This window comes from Tachyglossus aculeatus, chromosome 13, assembly GCF_015852505.1.
Source record: "Tachyglossus aculeatus isolate mTacAcu1 chromosome 13, mTacAcu1.pri, whole genome shotgun sequence".
NCBI classification, from domain to species: Eukaryota; Metazoa; Chordata; class Mammalia; order Monotremata; family Tachyglossidae; genus Tachyglossus; species Tachyglossus aculeatus.
The window spans coordinates 4,287,149-4,306,580 of record NC_052078.1 but is presented as its reverse complement, the minus strand read 5'-3'; the positions used below and the strand labels follow the sequence as shown (position 1 = coordinate 4,306,580).

At 45.3% G+C, this 19,432-nt stretch overlaps 1 protein-coding gene across 2 annotated transcripts; it reads left to right on the top strand.

Moving 5' to 3' along the window:
• The first annotated feature begins 1,816 nt into the window (after positions 1-1,816).
• LOC119936315 lies at positions 1,817-12,014 on the top strand. 2 transcript variants are annotated; one of them, XM_038755870.1, is made up of 7 exons: positions 1,817-1,973; positions 4,870-5,034; positions 5,835-5,942; positions 7,198-7,269; positions 8,783-8,893; positions 10,198-10,269; positions 11,773-12,014. In XM_038755870.1, the coding sequence occupies exons 1-7, from the start codon at positions 1,881-1,883 to the stop codon at positions 11,905-11,907; spliced, it is 756 nt and encodes a 251-aa protein (XP_038611798.1). In that variant the 5' UTR covers positions 1,817-1,880; the 3' UTR covers positions 11,908-12,014. The 2 variants fall into 2 exon arrangements, with proteins under 2 accessions (XP_038611798.1, XP_038611799.1); XM_038755871.1 differs by lacking the exon at positions 1,817-1,973 and adding an exon at positions 2,496-2,593.
• Positions 12,015-19,432: the final 7,418 nt, after the last annotated feature.

The following is a 19,432-nucleotide window of genomic DNA, read 5'->3' as shown; positions in this document are numbered from 1 at the left end:
AATCTTGTCTGTAGCTGGCAGGAGTCCTCTCGGGGCTGACAAATCACCACCACCACTTCCTGCTGTCACTGGAGCCATAATGAGGTGTGATTCCATCTGAGTCTCCCATAACTCAACTCAGTTTCTCAGTTAAAAGCTCAGTGAAGCAGCGTGGCTCAGTGGAAAAAGCACAGCCTTGGGAGTCAGAGGCCAAGGGTCCTAATCCTAGCTCCGCCACTTGTCAGCTATGTGACTTTGGGCAAGTCACTCAAATTCTCTGTGCCTCAGTTACCTCATCTGGAAAATGGGGATTAAGACTATAAGCCCCACATGGGACAACCTGATCACTTCGTATTCCCCCCCAGTGCTTAGAACAGTGCTTTGCACTGTGCTTAACAAATACCATTATTATTATTGTATTCCCCCTGTGCTTAGAACAGTGCTTTACGCATTGTAAGCGCTTAATACCATCATTGTTATTATTATTGGTACTAGGCTTCTGTGATGCAGGCAACTGTTACCATAGTAACAGGCATCTCCAAAGATCCCCTCCTTCCCCCATTTTACTTTCTCTTCTGGAACCTCGCCCAGGCCTCCCAATCTCCCCAGAACCAGGTGGGGCTGGCTACAGCACACAAAATTACTGGCCACCGAAAAGCCCATGACGTCACATGTGCTAGGTCAGGCCTGCAATGTACCGTTTTGACATCATATGTGCCATTTTGAAGTCTACCACCCGTGTCCTCCTGAATCTAGAGTATTTCTTTGACTCCCCAACTCCAAGTCACTCCCAAGTTTTGTATCCCCTTCCCAAGTTCTTGAGAATATAGGCAGCGCTTCCAAGCCATGGAACACGGCGTTCAGGGTGGAGGAGGATGGATACCATTTTTTATGGTATTTGTCAAGTGCTTACTAAGTGTCAAACTCTGTTCTAAGCACTGGGGTAAGTACAAGCTAATTAGGTCGGGCACAATCCCTGTCCCTCATGGAGCTCACAGCCTAAGTAGGAGGCGGAATAAGGATTAAATTCCCATTTTACAGCCCGTGAAACTGAAGCACAGTAAAGTGACTTGCCCAAGATCACACAGCAAGCAATTGGATGAGGTGGGATTAGAACCCAGGTCCTCTGACACCCAGGCCCGTGACCTTTCCACTAGGCCACGATGCTTTGGTACTTAACCCAAAATCCCAGACCTACAGGCATCTGGTGTCCTAACTGCCTCAACCTGGGACAGGCCAGCTGACCTGTCTGATATAAAACTGGGAGAATGGCCACTTTACACAGCAATAATCAAGAAAGAGCTGGAATTATCATTATTATTATTATGGTATTTGTTAAGCACTTACTATGTGCAAAGCACTGTTCTAAGCACTGGGGAGGTTACAAGGTGATCAGGTTGTCCCACGGGGGGCTCACAGTTTTAAGCCCCATTTTACAGATGAGGTAACTGAGGCTCAGAGAAGTGAAGTGACTTGCCCAAAGTCACACAGCTGACAGTTGGCGGAGCCGGGATTTGGACCCATGACCTCTGACTCCAAAGCCTGTACTCTTTCCACTGAGCCACATACTCCAACTCTCAGGCCTGGGCTCTTTCCATTAGGCCACACTGCTTCATCTGACACCACCTGCCCTGTTTCTAGAAGTGCCTGAATCCTGACAGTGTCCCGGGGGAGTAGCGGCAGGGGGAGGAGTCAAATCTGTAGTAATCTCCCCTTCGCCTCCTCCCAGGTCTGGGCTGTTCGCCCAGGGCCTCTGCGTTCTGCCAGGATCAGAAGGGGGAGAGTGTTTACCAAGCGGAGGCCCAGTATCCCTACAGAGTGCAGCTCAGTGACCCAAGCCTCTCCACACTCCAGGGGAGAGGAGGAGAAGCCCCCCACCGAAACTGCAGTGACGGGCAGAGATGAGGCTGGGACCACTGGGCTGTTTGGTGGCCGGGCTGGCTCTGGGGGTAGCCAGCAGCCCCCTGGGAAAGGCCCCGGCCCGGGAGTTACAGGTACAGGCCCCGGGGGTGGGTGCGGAGAGACCAGAGGAACGGAGGTAATGGTCAATTCATGGAGGCAGAGACGGAGACCGGAGCCAGGGAGCTAGGGCAGGATCCGTCTTCCACCCATCGGGGCCAGGCAGACCCCTCGATCTCCCCCCAGTCACAAAGCTAATCATCATCATCAATCGTATTTATTGAGCGCTTACTATGTGCAGAGCACTGTACTAAGCGCTTGGGAAGTACAAATTGGCAACATATAGAGACAGTCCCTACCCAACAATGGACATCCTCCCATCTCCGCCCTCTGCCACCTCTGAATCAATTTCTCATCTGGGCCAAGGGTTCCGCACGGACCTCTCTGACCATCCCTAAACAGAGTCACCCTTCCTGGGTGTGTTCTCCAAATCACAATATTTCCGTTCCCTGTACTACAGTTTCCCAGGTAGGAGATTGTGGATAGGTTGGGGGATCTGGACTGGCTAGAGATTCCGGAGCGGTTGGGCATTCTGGAGCAGCTGGGAATTCTAGAGCCGTTGGGTTGACCCATTTGAGTAGGGGGTAGGCATCCTCTTGAAGGCCCTTTGTGGGGTCAGTTTCCTGGTTGCTTCGACAGGTGCCCTGATACCCTGGCAAGTATTTCCCTCCCACCGGAAGGCCTTGACTTTCCTGTCAGCTTTCTATTCATTCATTCATTCAATCGTATTTATTGAGCGCTTACTGTGTGCAGAGCACTGTACTAAGTGCTTGGGAAGTACAAGTTGGCACTTGTAACTTGGTACAAGTTACCCCTTTCTCTTGTCCCTTCTCCGACCCAATTTCTGAACCAGTATTGACACAAGTTCTGGTGGAGAGGTACAAGTAGAAGAATCTCCCCCATCCCAGTTCCTTTCTTTCTTTCTTTTAAATTGTAATAGTAATAATAATAATTTGTTAAGCACTTTCTACGTGCCAGGCACTGTTCTAAGTGCTGGGGTAGATACAATAATAGAAGTATTAATTATGGTACTTGTTAAATGCTTACTATATGCCAAGAACTGTTCTAATCGCTGGCGTAGATACAAGGTAATCAGGTTGGACACATTTATGCTTTTTTTTTAAGTTTGGACCAATTTTTATGTAAAGAAAAAAGTTTTACATCAATTAGAAAGGGCACTGATTTATTTGGGTTTTTTCTGTTTGCACAGCAAAGGTCACTGTCAGTCTTTATTGTGGAGGTGTACTTTGTGCTCATTTCAAAAAATAAACACAACCTGTCTCTTGATGCAACAGTTTTATAAAAACTCACACTCTTAATCCCCACTTTACAGATGAGGAAACTGTTGCATAGAGAAGTTAAGTTACTCACCCAAAGTCACACAACAGGCTAGTGATGCAGCCAGGATTAGAACCCATATCCTCTGACTCCCAAGCCCGTGATCTTGCCACTAGGCCATGCTGCTTGTTGTGGGCAGCAAATGTGTCTGCTTATTGCTGTATTGTACTCTCCCAAGCACTTAGTACAGTGTTCGGCACACACTAAGCGCGCGATAAATATGACTGAATGAATGAACGAATGAGGCTAATCAGGTTGGATACAGTCCCTGCCTCACGAGGGGCTCCCAGTTTTAATCCTCATTTTACAGATGAGGTAACTGATGCCTAGAGAAGTGAAGCGTCTTGCCCAAGGTCACCCAGCGGCTGAGTGGCGCAGCCAGGATTAGAACCCAGGTCTTTCTGACTCCCAGCCCCATGCTCTCTCTGCTAGAGAATGCTGCTTTGGGCCCCCTGGCACAGCTAACCGAGGCAGAACGGAAATTGGAGGTCTGTCCAGCCAGGACAAAATTTTCTCCATGCCTGGGAATGTACTGCCTTGATCATATCAGGAGAATTCTCCCTCCCTCCAGTAGTAGTGTCAGTAATAATAATAATAATTTTGGTGCTTGATAAGCGCTTATCATGTGCAAAGCACTGTTCTAAGCACTGGGATTGATACAAGTTAGTCTCTGTCCCACACTGGGCTCACATTCTGAAGTGGCTTCTGCAACTTCAGTCTGTACTGGGAACCAGCAAGGAGCAGGAGGGAGGCACAGAGGGTACCAAAGGAAGCCCAACTCCAGAAGAAAAGGAAGCTGGGAACAGCCATACCAGCTTTTTATTTACTTTAGGAAACTGGTGTTGAAAGAAGCAGCAAGCAGCCCTGATGAGCTCCTGAGTAAACAAAGAATGTGGATTCAGTTGCAGCCCCGCAAGCCCCCTCCAAATAAGATCACCTTTCCCCAGATTATACTCTTAAAGGTATATCACTCTAGCTTAACATCCTAGCAGGAGTGGTGTTTATTTTATGGTATTTGTTAAACGTGTACTATGTGCTATGCACTGTACTAAACTCTGGGGTAAAGAAGCAATGCAGCTTAGTAGATAAGCATTTGGCCTAGTGGAAAGGGCCTGGAAGTCGAAAGACCTGGTTTCTAATCCTGGCTCCACCACTAGTCTACTAGGTAACCTTGAGCGAATCACTTAACTTCCCTGTGCCTCAGTTTCCTCATCTGTAAAATGGGGATTAATTCCTCATCCCTCTGATTTAGATGGTAAACCCCATGTGGGACAGGGATTGCATTTGTAATCAGGGACAGGGCACTTAATACAGTGACTGGCGCGTAGTAAGCACTTGAATACATTTTTTTAAAACGAGCCTCTAAATAGCAGAGGACATAAATCAGTACGAACTAATGGTTGTAAATGTAAATGAGGTGGTATTGAGAGGGAAAGAAAATTAATCTCAAGGGGTTTTCTGGGACCCGGTAAGGGGCGAGGAGGGTGAGAGGGAGGAAGTTAGCCTGGAGGGCAATTGGCTCACCCCCTGAGAAAAGATCCTCTCCATCCTTTCCCTCTAACCACCTTCCTGCTCTACCCCTTGCCGGTTTAGATGACAAGCGGGAACCCTGAGTGGCTCATGAGTCGTGAGACTAAAAGCCAGAACACTACCGGCCATGACTGCGAGGGCTGCTGTCCACAGGATGACTCCCCGGAGCTGGAGTCTGAGAGGAGCCAGAGACCAAAGGGACTACAGGCCCGACTTGATGAAGAGGGGGTGAGGGGAGCTGTCATTCATTCATTCAGTGGGATTTATTGAGCGCTTACTATTTGCAGAGCACTGAACTGAGCGCTTGGGGCAATACAATAGAACAATAAACAGACATGTTCCCTGCTCACAATGAGCTCACAGTCTAGAGGGGGAGACAGACATTAATAGAAATAAATTACAGATATGGACATAAGGAGAAGCAACGTGGCTCAGTGGAAAGAGCCCGGGCTTGGGAGTCAGATGTCATGGGTTTGAATCCCAGATCCACCAGGTGTCAGCTCTGTGACCTTGGGCAAGTCACTTATCTTCTCTGAGCCTCAGTTACCTCATCTGTAAAATGGGGATTAAGATTGTGAGCCCCACGTGGGACAACCTGATCACCTTGTATCCCCCTCAGAGCTTAGAACAGTGCTTTGCACATAGTAAGCGCTTAACAAATGCCATCATTATTAGTATGGGGCTGGGAGGGGGGATGAATTAAGGGAGCAAGTCAGGGCGATGCAGAAGGGAGTGGGAGAAGAGGAAAGGAGGGCTTAGTCAGGGGTTTGGGAGGTGGACAGGGAAGGTGGAGGTGGTGGGCTAGACTGTCTTTTGCCCCACCAGACTAGGGTCAGTAATAATAATGAAAATGGCAGCCTCAATGGTTAATCAATCCATCACTGGTGTCTACTGGGCACTTATTATGTGCAGAGCACTGTACTGAGAGCTTGGGAGAGGACAGTACAACAGGAATAGCAGACAAGGTTCCCTGTCCATAATGAACTTATAGTCTAATGATCTCACATTCGCCCCGTCTCCTCCTCCAGGACAGATTCCTGAGGAAGAAGAAGAGAAAAACTGGCTACTGGTCCTTAATTGGAAAATCCAATTCCTCAATGATTAACCACTCATCTGGTAATGCAACATTTCAGAGGGTAAGGATGCTAGTCAAGAAGAGGGAAGAGGAAGAGAAGGAGGAAGAAGCAGCATGGCATAGTGGACAGAGTAGTAAGGCCCTGGGAGTTAGAAGGTCATGGGTTCTCATCCCGGATCCACCACTTGTCTGATGTGTGATCTTGGGCAAGTCACTTCTCTGGTCCTCAGATACCTCATCTGTAAAATGGGGATTAAGACTGTGAGCCCCACATAGGACAACCTGATTACCTTGTATCTACCCCAGCACTTAGAACAGTGCTTGGCACATAGTAAGCACTTAACAAAAACCATTATAATTATTTTTATTATTATTATCCAACCTGATTAGCTTATACCTACCCCAGCATTTAGAACATTACCTGGCACATAGTAAGTGCTTAACAAACACCACAATTATTATTATTAAAATTATTATTGTTATTATTAATTATATTAAGAAACTGTAAGCTCCTCTAGACTGTAAGCTCACTGTGGGCAGGGAATGTGTCTATTGTTATATTGTACTCTCCCAAGTGCTTAGTACAGTGCTCAGTGGAAAGAACCCAGGCTTTGGAGTCAGAGGTCATGGGTTCAAATCTCGGCTCTGCCAACTGTCAGCTGTGTGACTTTGGGCAAGTCACTTAACTTCTCTGGGCCTCAGTTACCTCATCTGTAAAATGGGGATTAAAACTGTGAGCCCCCAGTGGGACAACCTGATCACCTTGTAATCTCCCCAGCACTTAGAACAGTGCTTTGCACATAGTAAGCGCTTAACAAATACCATCATTATTATTTTTGCACAGAGTAAGCACTCAATAAATACAATTGAATCAATCAATCGTATTTATTGAGCGCTTACTGTGTGCAGAGCACTGTACTAAGCGCTTAGCACTGTACTAATTGAATGAACTCTGATGTATTGTGCTCACCCAAGCGCTTAGTACAGTGCTCTACACTCAGTAAGTGTGCAATACAATTGATTGAATGATTGCGTGAAGGCAAGAGAAACAAGAAAGAGTTAAATGGCTATGGAGTTCAGTACCACAGTAGCAAAGCAGCTAAAGGCAGTCAGAGTAACACTTATGTTTGGGCCAGAGGAAATTAGGGGATGAGGGTGGCTTGGGGTTTCGGGGGCCTGAAAGGAGTTGGGAGATCTGGAACTGATCCCCTGAACCTCTGGACTTGACCTTTGCTCCTCTGAGGTCCTAGAAGATGCAGTGGGAGCTAATATGGATTTGTTCATTACCACTGACCTTCACTTTCTTATGGTTTTAGATACTGTTGAAGCTTCAGAACGAGTCAGGTGTTACCCAGCAAGGGGCAGACCCTGAAAGACCCGCTCAACAGGTACTGTGATCTTATCCCGGTGGAAGTCCGGGTTCCCAAAATGGTCATTTCCATCTCAAATTCCTTCGTCACCTGTGCACTTGGGGTCTGCACCCCCTAAGCCCTTTGCTAGTCACCCACCCCAAATCCCTCGGGACCTATGTCTGTATCCTTTTACTCTTCTGCTTCCCTTACCTGTAATTTATTTTGAAGCCTGTTTCCCCACTGGTTTGTAAGCTCCTTGCGGGAAGGGATCATGCCTCCAATCTCTATTGCATTATACCCTCCCAAGCGCTTAATACAGTGCTTTATGTACAATAAACGCTCAACAAATTCCATTGATTGATTGATTCATGTAGAAATATCCAGACTTGCCATTTAGGCCATCTAGAGTTGAGAAAAGTGAGCCTTTAATGTTATTATTATTATTATTAGCACTATTTATAACAGTAACATTTTTAGTTCTTACTGTGTGCCAAGCACTGGGGTAGGTACCTGATGATCAGGGTGGACAAAGTCCTTGTCCCAAATAAGGCTACAGCCCAATCAATCAATCAATCAGTGCCATTGATTGCACCCTTCCGTGTACGTAGCACTGTACTAAGCATTCAGGAGAGTACAATACAATATAGTACAACAGACAAGATCCCTCCCCGCCAGTCTAGTGGGAAGGTCTATGTAGACTGTCTGTCTTTATTGCTGAATTGTACTTTCCAAGCGCTTAGAACAGTGCTCTACCCACAGTAAACACTCCATAAATACAATTGAATGAATGAATGAAAGAGAGAACAGATGTTGAATCTTCATTTTACAGAAGAGGAAATTAGGTATCAGTCATGTGAAAATGGGGGAATTAGTTATACCACTCTGTTGTATTGTACTCTCCCAAGTGCTTAGTACAGTGCTCTGCATATATTAAGCACTCACAAACACTGCCATTTCTGGCTCAGATCCGGGACCATTCTATCCAGATCCTTCCTTCAATGCTTGTAAGAATAATAAATAATAATAATAAAAATAGTAATAGTAATAATTTCTACTACAACTCAGCTGGCACACTTCGCTCCTCTCATGCTAACCCGGTCACTTTACATTGATCTCATCTATCTAGCCCCTGACCTCTCGCCTACGTCCTGCCTGTGGCCTGGAAAACCCTCCCTCTTCATATCCAACAGATAATTACTCTCCCTCCCCACCTTCAAAGACTTCAAAGGCCCATCTCCTCCAAGAGGTTTTCCCTAACTAGGCCCTCATTTCCTCCTCTTCCACTCCTTTCTGCACCACCCTTACACTTGGATTTGCCTGATTATCCCAATGGAAATTTAGCACGTAGTAAACACTTAACAGGTGCCACTATTATTACATATAACGAGCTGTCAGAGGTCAGAAACTAAGCCCACCTGGCACTCTGCCAGAGCTCCCAAAATCCTCTGCATTTCTTAAGAGCTTAGTACAGTGCTCTGCATACAGTAAGGGCTCAATAAATACGATTGAAAGAATGGTGATCTCCCATTTGCCTCCTCTCCTCCTCCAGGACAGATCCCTGAAGAAGAAGAAGAGGGGAAAACCTGGCTCCTCGTCCCTAATTGGAAGATCTAATCCCACAGCGAATAACCACTCATCGGGTAACGCAACATTTCAGAGGGTAAGGATGGTGGCTCAGAGGAGGACAGGGAAGAAGAAGGCAGGAGAAGTGAGAAAGAGTTAAATGGCTTTGGAGCCCAGGACTATCTATTGGTGTCAATAGAGTAGCCCAGACAGCCATGCAGACAGTAACAGGGGCCCTGGCTTGTGTTTATTGTTATATTGTCTTCTCCCAAGAGCTTAGTACAGTGCTTTGCACACAGTAAGCACTAAATAAATATGAATGAATTAATTAATTAATTAATATTTTTTTATTTGTTAGTTTTCATGGTATTTTCTAAGCACTTACTATGTGCCAGGCACATAGTAAATACACTAAGGGCTGGGGCAGATACAAGCTGATCAGTTTGGACACAGTCCACGTCCCACATGGGGCTTTCAGGCTTAATCCCATTTTACAGCAAGGTAACTGAGGCCCAAAGAAGTTAAATGACTTACCCAAGGTCACACAGCAGATAAGTGACATCTGAACCCCCTCCCCCTGGAAAAAGGCCAAAGCAGCCATGGGCAGTCCTCATTGTAGACTTTTAGACTGTGAGCCCACTGTTGGGTAGGGACTGTCTCTATATGTTGCCAACTTGTACTTCCCAAGCGCTTAGTACAGTGTTCTGCGCACAGTAAGTGCTCAATAAATATGATTGATTGTAGGAGTATCATTTATGTTTAGACCAGAGGAAAGTGGAGGAGTGGGAGGTGGTCTCGGGGTCTGGAGGCCTAGAAGGAGGAGGGGGGACTGGGGCTGGATCCCTACACCTATGAACTTGATCTTTGCTCCTCTGAAGCCCTAGGAGCTGCAGTGGGAGTGAACAGTATGGCCTAGTGGATAGAGCAAGGACCTGGCTGCTGATTGTGGCTCCGCCACTTTTCTGCTGTGTGACCTTGGACAAGTCACTTAATAATGATAATAATAATGGCATTTGTTAAGCGCTTACTATGTGCAAGGCACTGTTCTAAGCGCTGGGGAGGATACAAGGTGATCAGGTTGTCCCACATGGGGCTCACAGTCTTCATCCCCATTTTACAGATGAGGGAACTGATGCACAGAGAAGTTAAATGACTTGCCCAAAGTCACACAGCTGACAAGCGGCGGAGCCGGGATTAGAATGCCTCAGTGACCTCACCTGTAAAATGGGGATTGAGACTGTGAGGACTGTGTCCAACCTGATTTGCTTGTATCCATCCCAGCACTTAGAAAAGTGGACCATAAGTGCTTAACAAATGCCCAAATTGTTATTATTGTTATTATTAATAATAATAAAGTTGATTTGTTCATTGCCTCTGATCTTCACTTTATTGTGGTTTTAGATACTACTGAAGCTTCAGAATGACACAGGTGTTACCCAGCAAGGAGCAGACCCTGAAAGACCCCCTCAACAGGTACTGTGATCCTACCCTGGTGAAGATCTGGGTACCCAAAACAATCATGTCCATATTAAATTTCTGTGTTTTCTATGTGCTTGGGGTCTGCACCTCCTAAATCCTTTGATATTCACCCCAACCCTAAGTTCACAGCACTTACTTCCATAACCCTTTACTCTTTTGCTTCCCCAACCTGTAATTGATTCTGAAGCCTGTTTTCCCCACTAGATTGTAAATTCCTTGAGGGCAGGAATTCTCTCCCTACTCTATTAATAATAATGATGGCATTAAGCGCTTCCTATGTGCCAAGTACTGCACTGAGCCCTCTCAAGCACTTAGTTCAGTGCTTTACACACAGTAAGCGCTCAACAAATTCCACTGATTCACATAGAAATGTCCAGACTTGCCATTTAGGCCATCATTAGAACAAGAAAGCCTTTATAAAGAAGAATAATAATATTTGTTAAGCTCTTTCTATGTGCCCAGCACTCTACTAAGCATTGGGGTAATTAATAATTATGGCATTTGTTAAGCACTTACTATGTGCCGGGCTCTGAACTAAATGCTGGGTGGAAACAAGCAAACCGAGTTGGACACAGTCCCTGTCCCCCATGGGGCTCACAGTCTCAATCCCCATTTTACAGATGTGGGAACTGAGGCACAGAGGAAGTGAAGTGACTTGCCCAAGGTCACACAGCAGACAAGTGGCAGAGCTGGGATTAGAACCCAGGTCCTTCTGACTCCCAAGCCCGTGCTTCTCTACATATAGAGTACAGAATAATAGATATAGAATAATCAGGTTGGACAAAGTCCTTGATCCATTTGGGGCTCACAGTCCAAATAAATATTATTGTTGTTATTGTTATTATTATCTTTATTATTATTACATGTGTTAAGCATTTACTTTGGGCAAAGCACTGTTCTAAGCACTGGAGGAAGACATGATAATACTTGTTATGGTATTAACAATAATAATAATACTATTGTTATTATTATCTTTATTATTATTACATTTGTTAAGCACTTACTTTGGGCAAAGCATTGTCTTAAGCGCTGGAGGAAGATACAATGATGATACTTTTTAGGGTATTTTATGTACTATGTGTCAAACACTGTTCAAAGCACTGATATAGCTACAAGTCAATTAGGTTGGACACAGTCCCTGTCCCACATGGAGTTTTCAGTCTTAAATAAGAGGGAGAACAGGTATTGAATTCTCATTTTACAGCTGAGAAAACTGAGGCACAGAGAAGGTAAGAGACTTTGCCCAGGGTCACTCGGCAAGCAATTAGCAAAGCCGGGATTAGAGCCCCGGTCCTCTGACTCCCAGGACCGTGTTCTTTCCATTAGGCCAGGCTGCTTCTCAATACATCACAGTCTCCAGCCTGCTCACAAAAAGCCACAACATCTAAAAGTGGACAGGGTCAGCCCAGAAGGTCACTGGGTCCTCAAGACGGAGGAAAGAGTTTGCCAACTTCTACAGTCAAACCTGCCTGTCCGCATTCTCTCTCCCTCTCCCAGGCGGCTGTCTCCAGAGAACACTGTTTTGGTTGCTGTACTTCCCAACTCTACAGGTCTCTTAGGAAAACAGAAGAAGATGCATCCAGAGAAGTGGATCCCATAAACTTCAAGCAACCTGATCAAAAAGAATCCTAGTCCTGAGGCTAAAACCCAAGCCCACCCAACCAGCTTCCCCTTGAGGTTGAGTTGTGAGGCCTCTCATCGAGGCAACTGACATCTTGTTGATAAATCCACCAAAGAAATTTTCGCCTGCCTCCCGCTTTTATTTTTTTTGTGGGTTTTGGGTTTTTTAGAGTATTTGTTAAGCACTTAATATGTGTCAAGCACTGTTCTAAGTACTGGGATAGCTACAAATCGATTAGGTTGGATAATAATAATGATAGTAATAATGGTATTTGAGAAGCAGTGTGGCTTAGTGGAAAGAGCACGGGCTTGGGAGTTAGAGCTACAAATCGATTAGGTTGGATAATAATAATGATAGTAATAATGGTATTTGAGAAGCAGTGTGGCTTAGTGGAAAGAGCACGGGCTTGGGAGTCCGAGCTCATGGGTTCTAGTCCCAGCTCCGCCACTTGTCAGCTGTTTGATTTTGGGCAAGCCACTTAGTGTTTCTGTGCCTCAGTTCCCTCAACTGTAAAATGGGTACTTTAGACTGTGAGCCCCACCTGGGACAAACTGCTTACCTTGTATCTACCCCAGCACTTAGAACAGTGCTTGTCATATAGTAAGTGCTTAACAAATACCATCCTTATTATTATTATTTGTTTCTGGTAAGTTTTTACATATGCCTAGAATAAATATACAGCTACTTACATTTACCTGGGAATGTACAGCTATTCACAAGGGAAGCAGCGTGGCTCAGTGGAAAGGGCATGGGTTTTGGAGTCAGAGGTCATGGATTCAAATCCCGGCTCCACCAACTGTCAGCTGTGTGACTTTGGGCAAGTAACTTAACTTCTGTGGGCCTCAGTTACCTCATCTGTAAAATGGGGATTAAGATTGTGAGCCCCCCGTGGGACAACCTGATCACCTTTTAACCTCCCCAGAGCTTAGAACAGTGCTTTGCACATAGTAAGCGCTTAATAAATGCTATTATTATTATTATTATTATTATTATTATTTAGAAACAAATACAGACCTACGGAGTGAGTTCTGAAAGAACCACTAGGGGGCAGCACCAGTCAATTGAATGAAGCCTAAGCTAAACCAGCTGAGATTTTGTTTTTAGCTGCACAGCAAAGCTCAGAAGGCGAAATCCTTCATTTTATCTAAATTACCCCCAAATTCCAGAGTTCCTAGTATACTGCTGTTAATGCCATCAATCAATAATATTCAATAATAACTCTGGTATTTGTTAAGTACTTACTATGCGTCAGGCACTGTACTGGGAGCTGTGTCCAATCAGGTCGGACACAGTCCTCATCCCACATGGGGCTCACAGTCTTAATCCCCATTTTACAGATGAGGTAGGTGAGGCATAGAGAAGTTAAGTGACTTGCCCGAGGTCACACAGCAGACAATGCTTAGAACAGTGCTCGGCACGTAGTAAGCACTTGAACAAATACCATCATTATTGACTTTGGGCAAGTCACTTAACTTCTCTGTGCCTCAGTGACCTCATCTGTAAAATGGGGATGAAGACTGTGAGCCCCCCGTGGGACAACCTGATCACCTTGTAACCTCCCCAGCGCTTAGAACAGTGCTTTGCACATAGTAAGCACTTAATAAATGCCATCATTATTATTATTATTAAGTGATGGAGCCGGGATTAGAACCCAAGTCCTTCTGACTCCCAAGTCATGCTCTATCCAGCAAGCCACAATGCTTCTATTTAACTGAGCACTTATTGTGTGCAGAGGACTGTACTAGGCGCTTGGGAGAGTACAGTGTAACAGTTTGTAGACAGACCTCTAAACTGTAAACTCATTGTGAGCAGGGAATGTGTGTTACATTGTTGAGTTTCCTCTCCCAAGCACTTAATACAGTGTCATCATACGGGAAGTGCTCAATAAATATGATCAATTGATGTTCCCTGCCCACAAGAAACTTAGTCTAGAGGGGGAGCTAGATATTAATATATATTAATATAAATAAATTACAGATATGTACATGAGGCTGTGGGACTGAGAGTGGGTAAATTATGGGGGCAAATCCAAGTGTTATGGTGGCACTGGGGGTGGGAGGAGGGGAAATGAGAGCTTAATGAGGGAAGGCCTCTTGGAGGAAATGTACTTTCAAGAAGGCTTTGAAAGTGGGTGGAGTAATCGTCTGTCGGAAATGGAGAGGGCATCAGCGCTTAGAACAGTGCCTTGCACATAGTAAGCGCTTAACAAATACCAACATTATTATTATTATTATTATTCCAGGCCAGAAGCAGGATGTGGGCGAGAGGTTGGCGATGAGATAGGTGAGATCAAGGTACAGAGAGTAGGTTGGCATTAGGGGGGCAAAGTGTGTGAGCTGGGATGTAATAGGAAATTAGAGAGGTAAGGTAGAAGGGGACAAGGTGGAAGAGAAAGGGGAGGAGGAGAAGGAGCAAGAGCTGAGGGAGGAAGAAGAAAGGGGTGGAGGAGGAGGGGGGAAGGGACAATTATGGAAAAAATAAATTCAGAAACCCTCTAGAAAACACGAAGACAGAAATTACCACAAGAATATCCCTCAATAATAACTGTGGTTTGTGTTAACCATTTACTCTGTGCCCAGCATTGTGCAAAAAGCTGGGGAAGGTACAAGATAATCAGATGGGACACAGTCCCTGTCCCACCCGAGACACACACTCCATCACACCCATCTCCTCACAGAGTCTCGTAATTCAGAAGAAGAGTTGAAAAGCTGAGGAACCTGAGTTGCCTGTTCTGTTTTGGTCATGGCTGGGCTGAGGTTGAAAAGGTGCCCTACAGGCAGAATTTCTGTGGAATGTTCTTTATTCTTATTCTCTGTTACCCCTAATCTCCCTCAGAAAGGGGGGTTCCGGGGAAGGCCGGAATTGTGCAATGCTGAGAGCACAACCACAAAAGAGACTATCTTTCTATCTTCCAACTCCCCCAACCCCCGGAAGAAGAGGTTAAAAGAAGGGTTTCTTGAAAGCAAAGCTAGTGAAGATTTCGAGGGTGGTGACCATTTTCGTGGGCATACAAACCCTCTCCTTGAAGAAATTCGGTGCTCTTTTTTTTATGGTATTTGTTAAGCGCTTACTATGTCCCAAGCACTGTCCTAAACCCTGGGGTAGATACAGGGTAATCAGGATGTCCCATGTGGGGCTTCAGTCTTAATCCCTATTTTACAGATGAGTTAACTGAGGCCCAGAGAAGTTAACTGCTTGCCCAAGGTCACACAGCAGACAAGAGGCAGAGGCAGGATTAGAGCTCACGTCCTCTGACTCCCAAGCCCGTGCTCTTTCCACTGAGTCACGCTGCTTCTCTAGGTCTCTTGGAATTTGAACAAACCCTAATGGAATCTCGATCAGCTCTCCTCTCACCTTTTTTTTAATGGTATTTGTTAAGCACTTACCATGTGCCAGGCACTGTACTAAGCACTGGGGTAGGTACAGGCTAGTCAGGTTGGACAGAATCTGTCCCACAAGGAGCTCACCATCTTAATCCCTATTTTACAGATGAGGAAAGAGGCATAGATAAGTAAAGTGACTTACCCAAGGTCACACAGCAGACAAGTAGCAGAGTGGGGATTAGAACCCAGGTCCTTCTGACTCCCGGGCCCTTGCTCTACCTATTAGGCCATGCTGTTTTCTTAAATACTCACCTCTTTTTTTAATTCAACTGCATCCACTCAAAGTCTCTGGGGCTTAAACCTTCCGGAAAATGCAGGCTCCTTGAGGGCAGGATCTGAACCTCCAAAATCCTTTCACAAACCCAGAACGGTGCAGAGTTATGTTTGTAAATGATATTGGCAATGATTCGACTGTAAGTTCATCCTCTAGACAGGGAACATGTCTATCAACTCGGATTGCATTCTCCCAAGAACTTAGTACAGCGTCCTGCACACAGTAAGCACTCAATAAATACTATTGATTGATTCATTCCTTCATTCCTTCATTTCAGGATTGAGTGAAAATCTGCTTGTTAGAAAGCAGTATCTTGTACTGATAAACCTTTACAAACCTTCTCAGGTTGATTTTAGAATTAGTATTTCTCTTTTAGTGACTTCACTAAGGTGCAACCAATGAGAGAGAATGCAGGGAAGAGGAAAACCTGGAGAAATAATAATAATAATGGCATTTATTAAGAGCTTACTGTGTGCAAAGCACTGTTCTAAGTGCTGGGGTGGTTACAAGGTGATCAGGTTGTCCCACATTGGGCTCACAGTCTTAAACCCCATTTTACAGATGAGGAAACTGAGGCACAGAGAAGTTAAGTGACTTGCCCAAAGTCACACAGCTGACAATTGGCAGAGGTGGGATTTGAACCCATGACCTCTGACTCCAAAGCCCGTGCTTCTTTCCACTGAGCCATGCTGAGAAGTGTGGCCTAATGAAGGGAACACGGGTCTGGGAATCAAAAGGACTTGGGTTCTAATCCCAGCTCTGACACTTGTCTGCTGTTGACTTTTGGGAAGTCACTTCACTTCTCTGGGCCTCAGCTACCTCATCTGTAAAATGTGCTTTTAGAGTGTGAGCCCCATGTGGGACAGGGACAGTATCCAACCAGATTACTTTTATATTTAACCCAGCGCTCGGTACAGTGCCTGGCACATAGTAAGCACCTGAGAAATATAAAAATAAAAAAGGGAAATGCAGTAACTGGATGAGAACAGGCAGCCAGTGATCCCAGAAGCTCCAGATTTAGAACAAATCAATCAGTCCCGGCTCTGCCGCTTGTCTGCTGTGTGACCTTGGGTAAGTCACTTCACTTCTGTGGGCTTCAGTTACCTTATCTGTAAAATGGGGATTAAGACTGTGAGCCCCACGTGGGACAACCTGATCACCTTGTACCTACCCCAGTGCTTAGAACAGTGCCTGGCACAAAGTAAGCGCTTAACAAATACCAGAATTATTTTTATTAATTGTATTTACTGAGTGCTTACTGTGTGCAGAGCACTGTACTACACACTTGGGAGAGTAAAATATAACGGTGTTGGTAGACACATTCCCTGCTCACAGTGAGCTTACTTAAAAACCAGTGCTCAGAACAGTACTTGGCATATACTAAGCATTTAACAAATACCATAAATATTATTAAAAACACATTATCTTTCTCTGTGATGCTAGACGAGGGAGGTGGTACCCAGTCCCAGGGGCAGAGACCAAACTTCCCATGGAAAAATACCTAATAACAATAGTCGTATTTGTTCATCTCTCACTATACACCAAGCACTGTGCCAATCACTGGGTTATATACCCTATAAGCAGATCAGATAAAGTCTCTGCTTTACGGTGAAAGAAGGAGAATGGGTATTTTATCACCATTTCCTCAGATGAGGAAATAGAGGCATAGAGCAGTTAAATGACTTGCCCACAGTCACACTGCAGGCCAGTGGTGGAAATGAGATTTAGAACCCAGGTCTCCTGACTCCGAGATTGTTGTTCTCCTCAAATTTGGGGTGAGATCTCACTCAAAGTGTGGGTCGCTCCATAAATGCCTGTTTCAGGGAGAGGGGAATGGGAGATTTGGGGAAACCCCCTTAAACAACAAATCTCTCTTCCCCTCCCTCAGGCTCCCCCTAAAGAAAAAATATCTTGGGCTCATGGCTGCCGCCTGGGCCTGGTTGTTTGCCTGTTGAGGCAGGGCCTGATGATCAAAAATAACCATTTCACAACCCTGGCTTTTGAAGTTCAAACAGGGGAATGGAGATGTGTATCACTCTTAATAGAATCCCTCCTCCCTCCCGTAGCTTTGCCTTCCTAATCTCCAGGTTTAACTCTTCTTAGTGAAAGAGAGAGAAGATTGAGTTTTTAGGACTCCTGTTCTCAGAAAGGACACTGGTCCGTGAATAACGACGCCACAAACAAGTTTTTATTCATGCAACATTTTCAGCTATAACAGACACACCCTGAGAGAAGAGAGAGTGAGAGAGTCTTGAACTGGGCTCCACCCCCAACTCTACCACAAATCATTATTATCTTCCTTTGTGCAGCAAACTCAGGCTGCAGGCAACCTATCCCAAATAGGGGCTTTGTTCTTGAGGAAATCGCAATTTCAATAAGGAAAGAAGATGCAGGAACCATAGTGCTTCCCCCAAAATTGTGGAGGTATTTGGTGGAATAGTAATAATAATAACAATAATGGCATGTGTTAAGCACCCTGTTAAATAATAATAAATAATAATAATGATGATGATGGCATGTTAAGTGCTTACTATGTGCAAAGCACTGTGTTAACAGTAAACCACTAAAGGAGGCCCAGGAGACAAAGATAGGTATGTGGAGGGAGGAGAGTACTTAGTACAGTGCTCTGTCCACAATAAGTGCTCAATAAATATGACTGACTGACTGACTGACAGAGAATTTGGGGAGTTTCCCTGTGTCCAACTCTGCCAAAATTTCTACCCATTACCCTCAAACCTCTCCCAAGTTCTGACCTGAAAGTCTTTGCTTCAGTAAATTCTTTTTTTTTAAGGTATTTAAGTGCACACCAGGCACTGTACTAAGCACTGGGATAGGTACAAGTTAATCAGGTTGGACACAGTCCCTGTCCCACACAGGGCTCATAACCTTAATCCCCATTTTACAGATGAGGTAACTGAGGCCTAGAGAATATAATAATAATGATGGCATTTATTAAGCACTTACTATGTGCCAAGCACTGTTCTAATCGCTAGGGAGGTTACAAGGTGATCAGGTTGTCCCACGGGAGGCTCACAGCCTTAATCCCCATTTTACAGATGAGGGAACTGAGGCACAGAGAAGTGAAGTGCCCAAGGTCACCCAGCAGACAAGTGGCGGAGCCAGGATTAGAACCCAGGTCCTTCCGACTCCCAGGCCCAAGCTTTATCCATTATGCCACGCTGCTTAAAGAAAAACTATGCTTATCTTAGGGCTCTTAAAACTTAAATACTTGCACAAAATGACGGAATAGCTATAGAAATGCTTATTAAAATTCAGGGAGGATTGAGGTCAGAAAGCTGCAATGAGGAGTTTCAATAAGGCTGAATGACTACCCAGAGATTTTATTAGGCCTGGGCCAGGTCCCAGATCTACGGTAAACAGAGGCAGGACAATGCCGTAAACTCTAACTGGGGTTGCGGGTAAAGACCAGGCACAGGCCTTCCAAATGTTGAAAGCACTGCGTTCCCACAGAGCTGAAAATCAATCATGGAAAGCAGCGGCAAGGAGGGAAAGTCACCCTGTTCTTGGGAGGTCGCATGAAACAAAGGCCTTGGCATCTCCACGAAAACGGCTGATGCTCGGCTGACTCTGTCGGTGTGACGCCAGGCCCTTGCCAGGTCGATGCTGCTTCTCCCAAGGGAAGCGAGGTACCGGCTCGACTGGAAAGTTGGACCAATCGGATGGGACGGCTTCTCGGTTGAGGAGGAGATTTTGGCAGCCACCCCTTCGTGAGATGAGGAGTTTGAGAAGCACGATAAATCAGCCTTGTAATTAAACACTTGCCCAGCTGGCCCGATAGCTTAATATCTGCCCAGAATCTTTGGAAGCCGTGTCTCTGATCCCTCCCAACACGAGAGACCACCCTGATTGAGCCCAAGC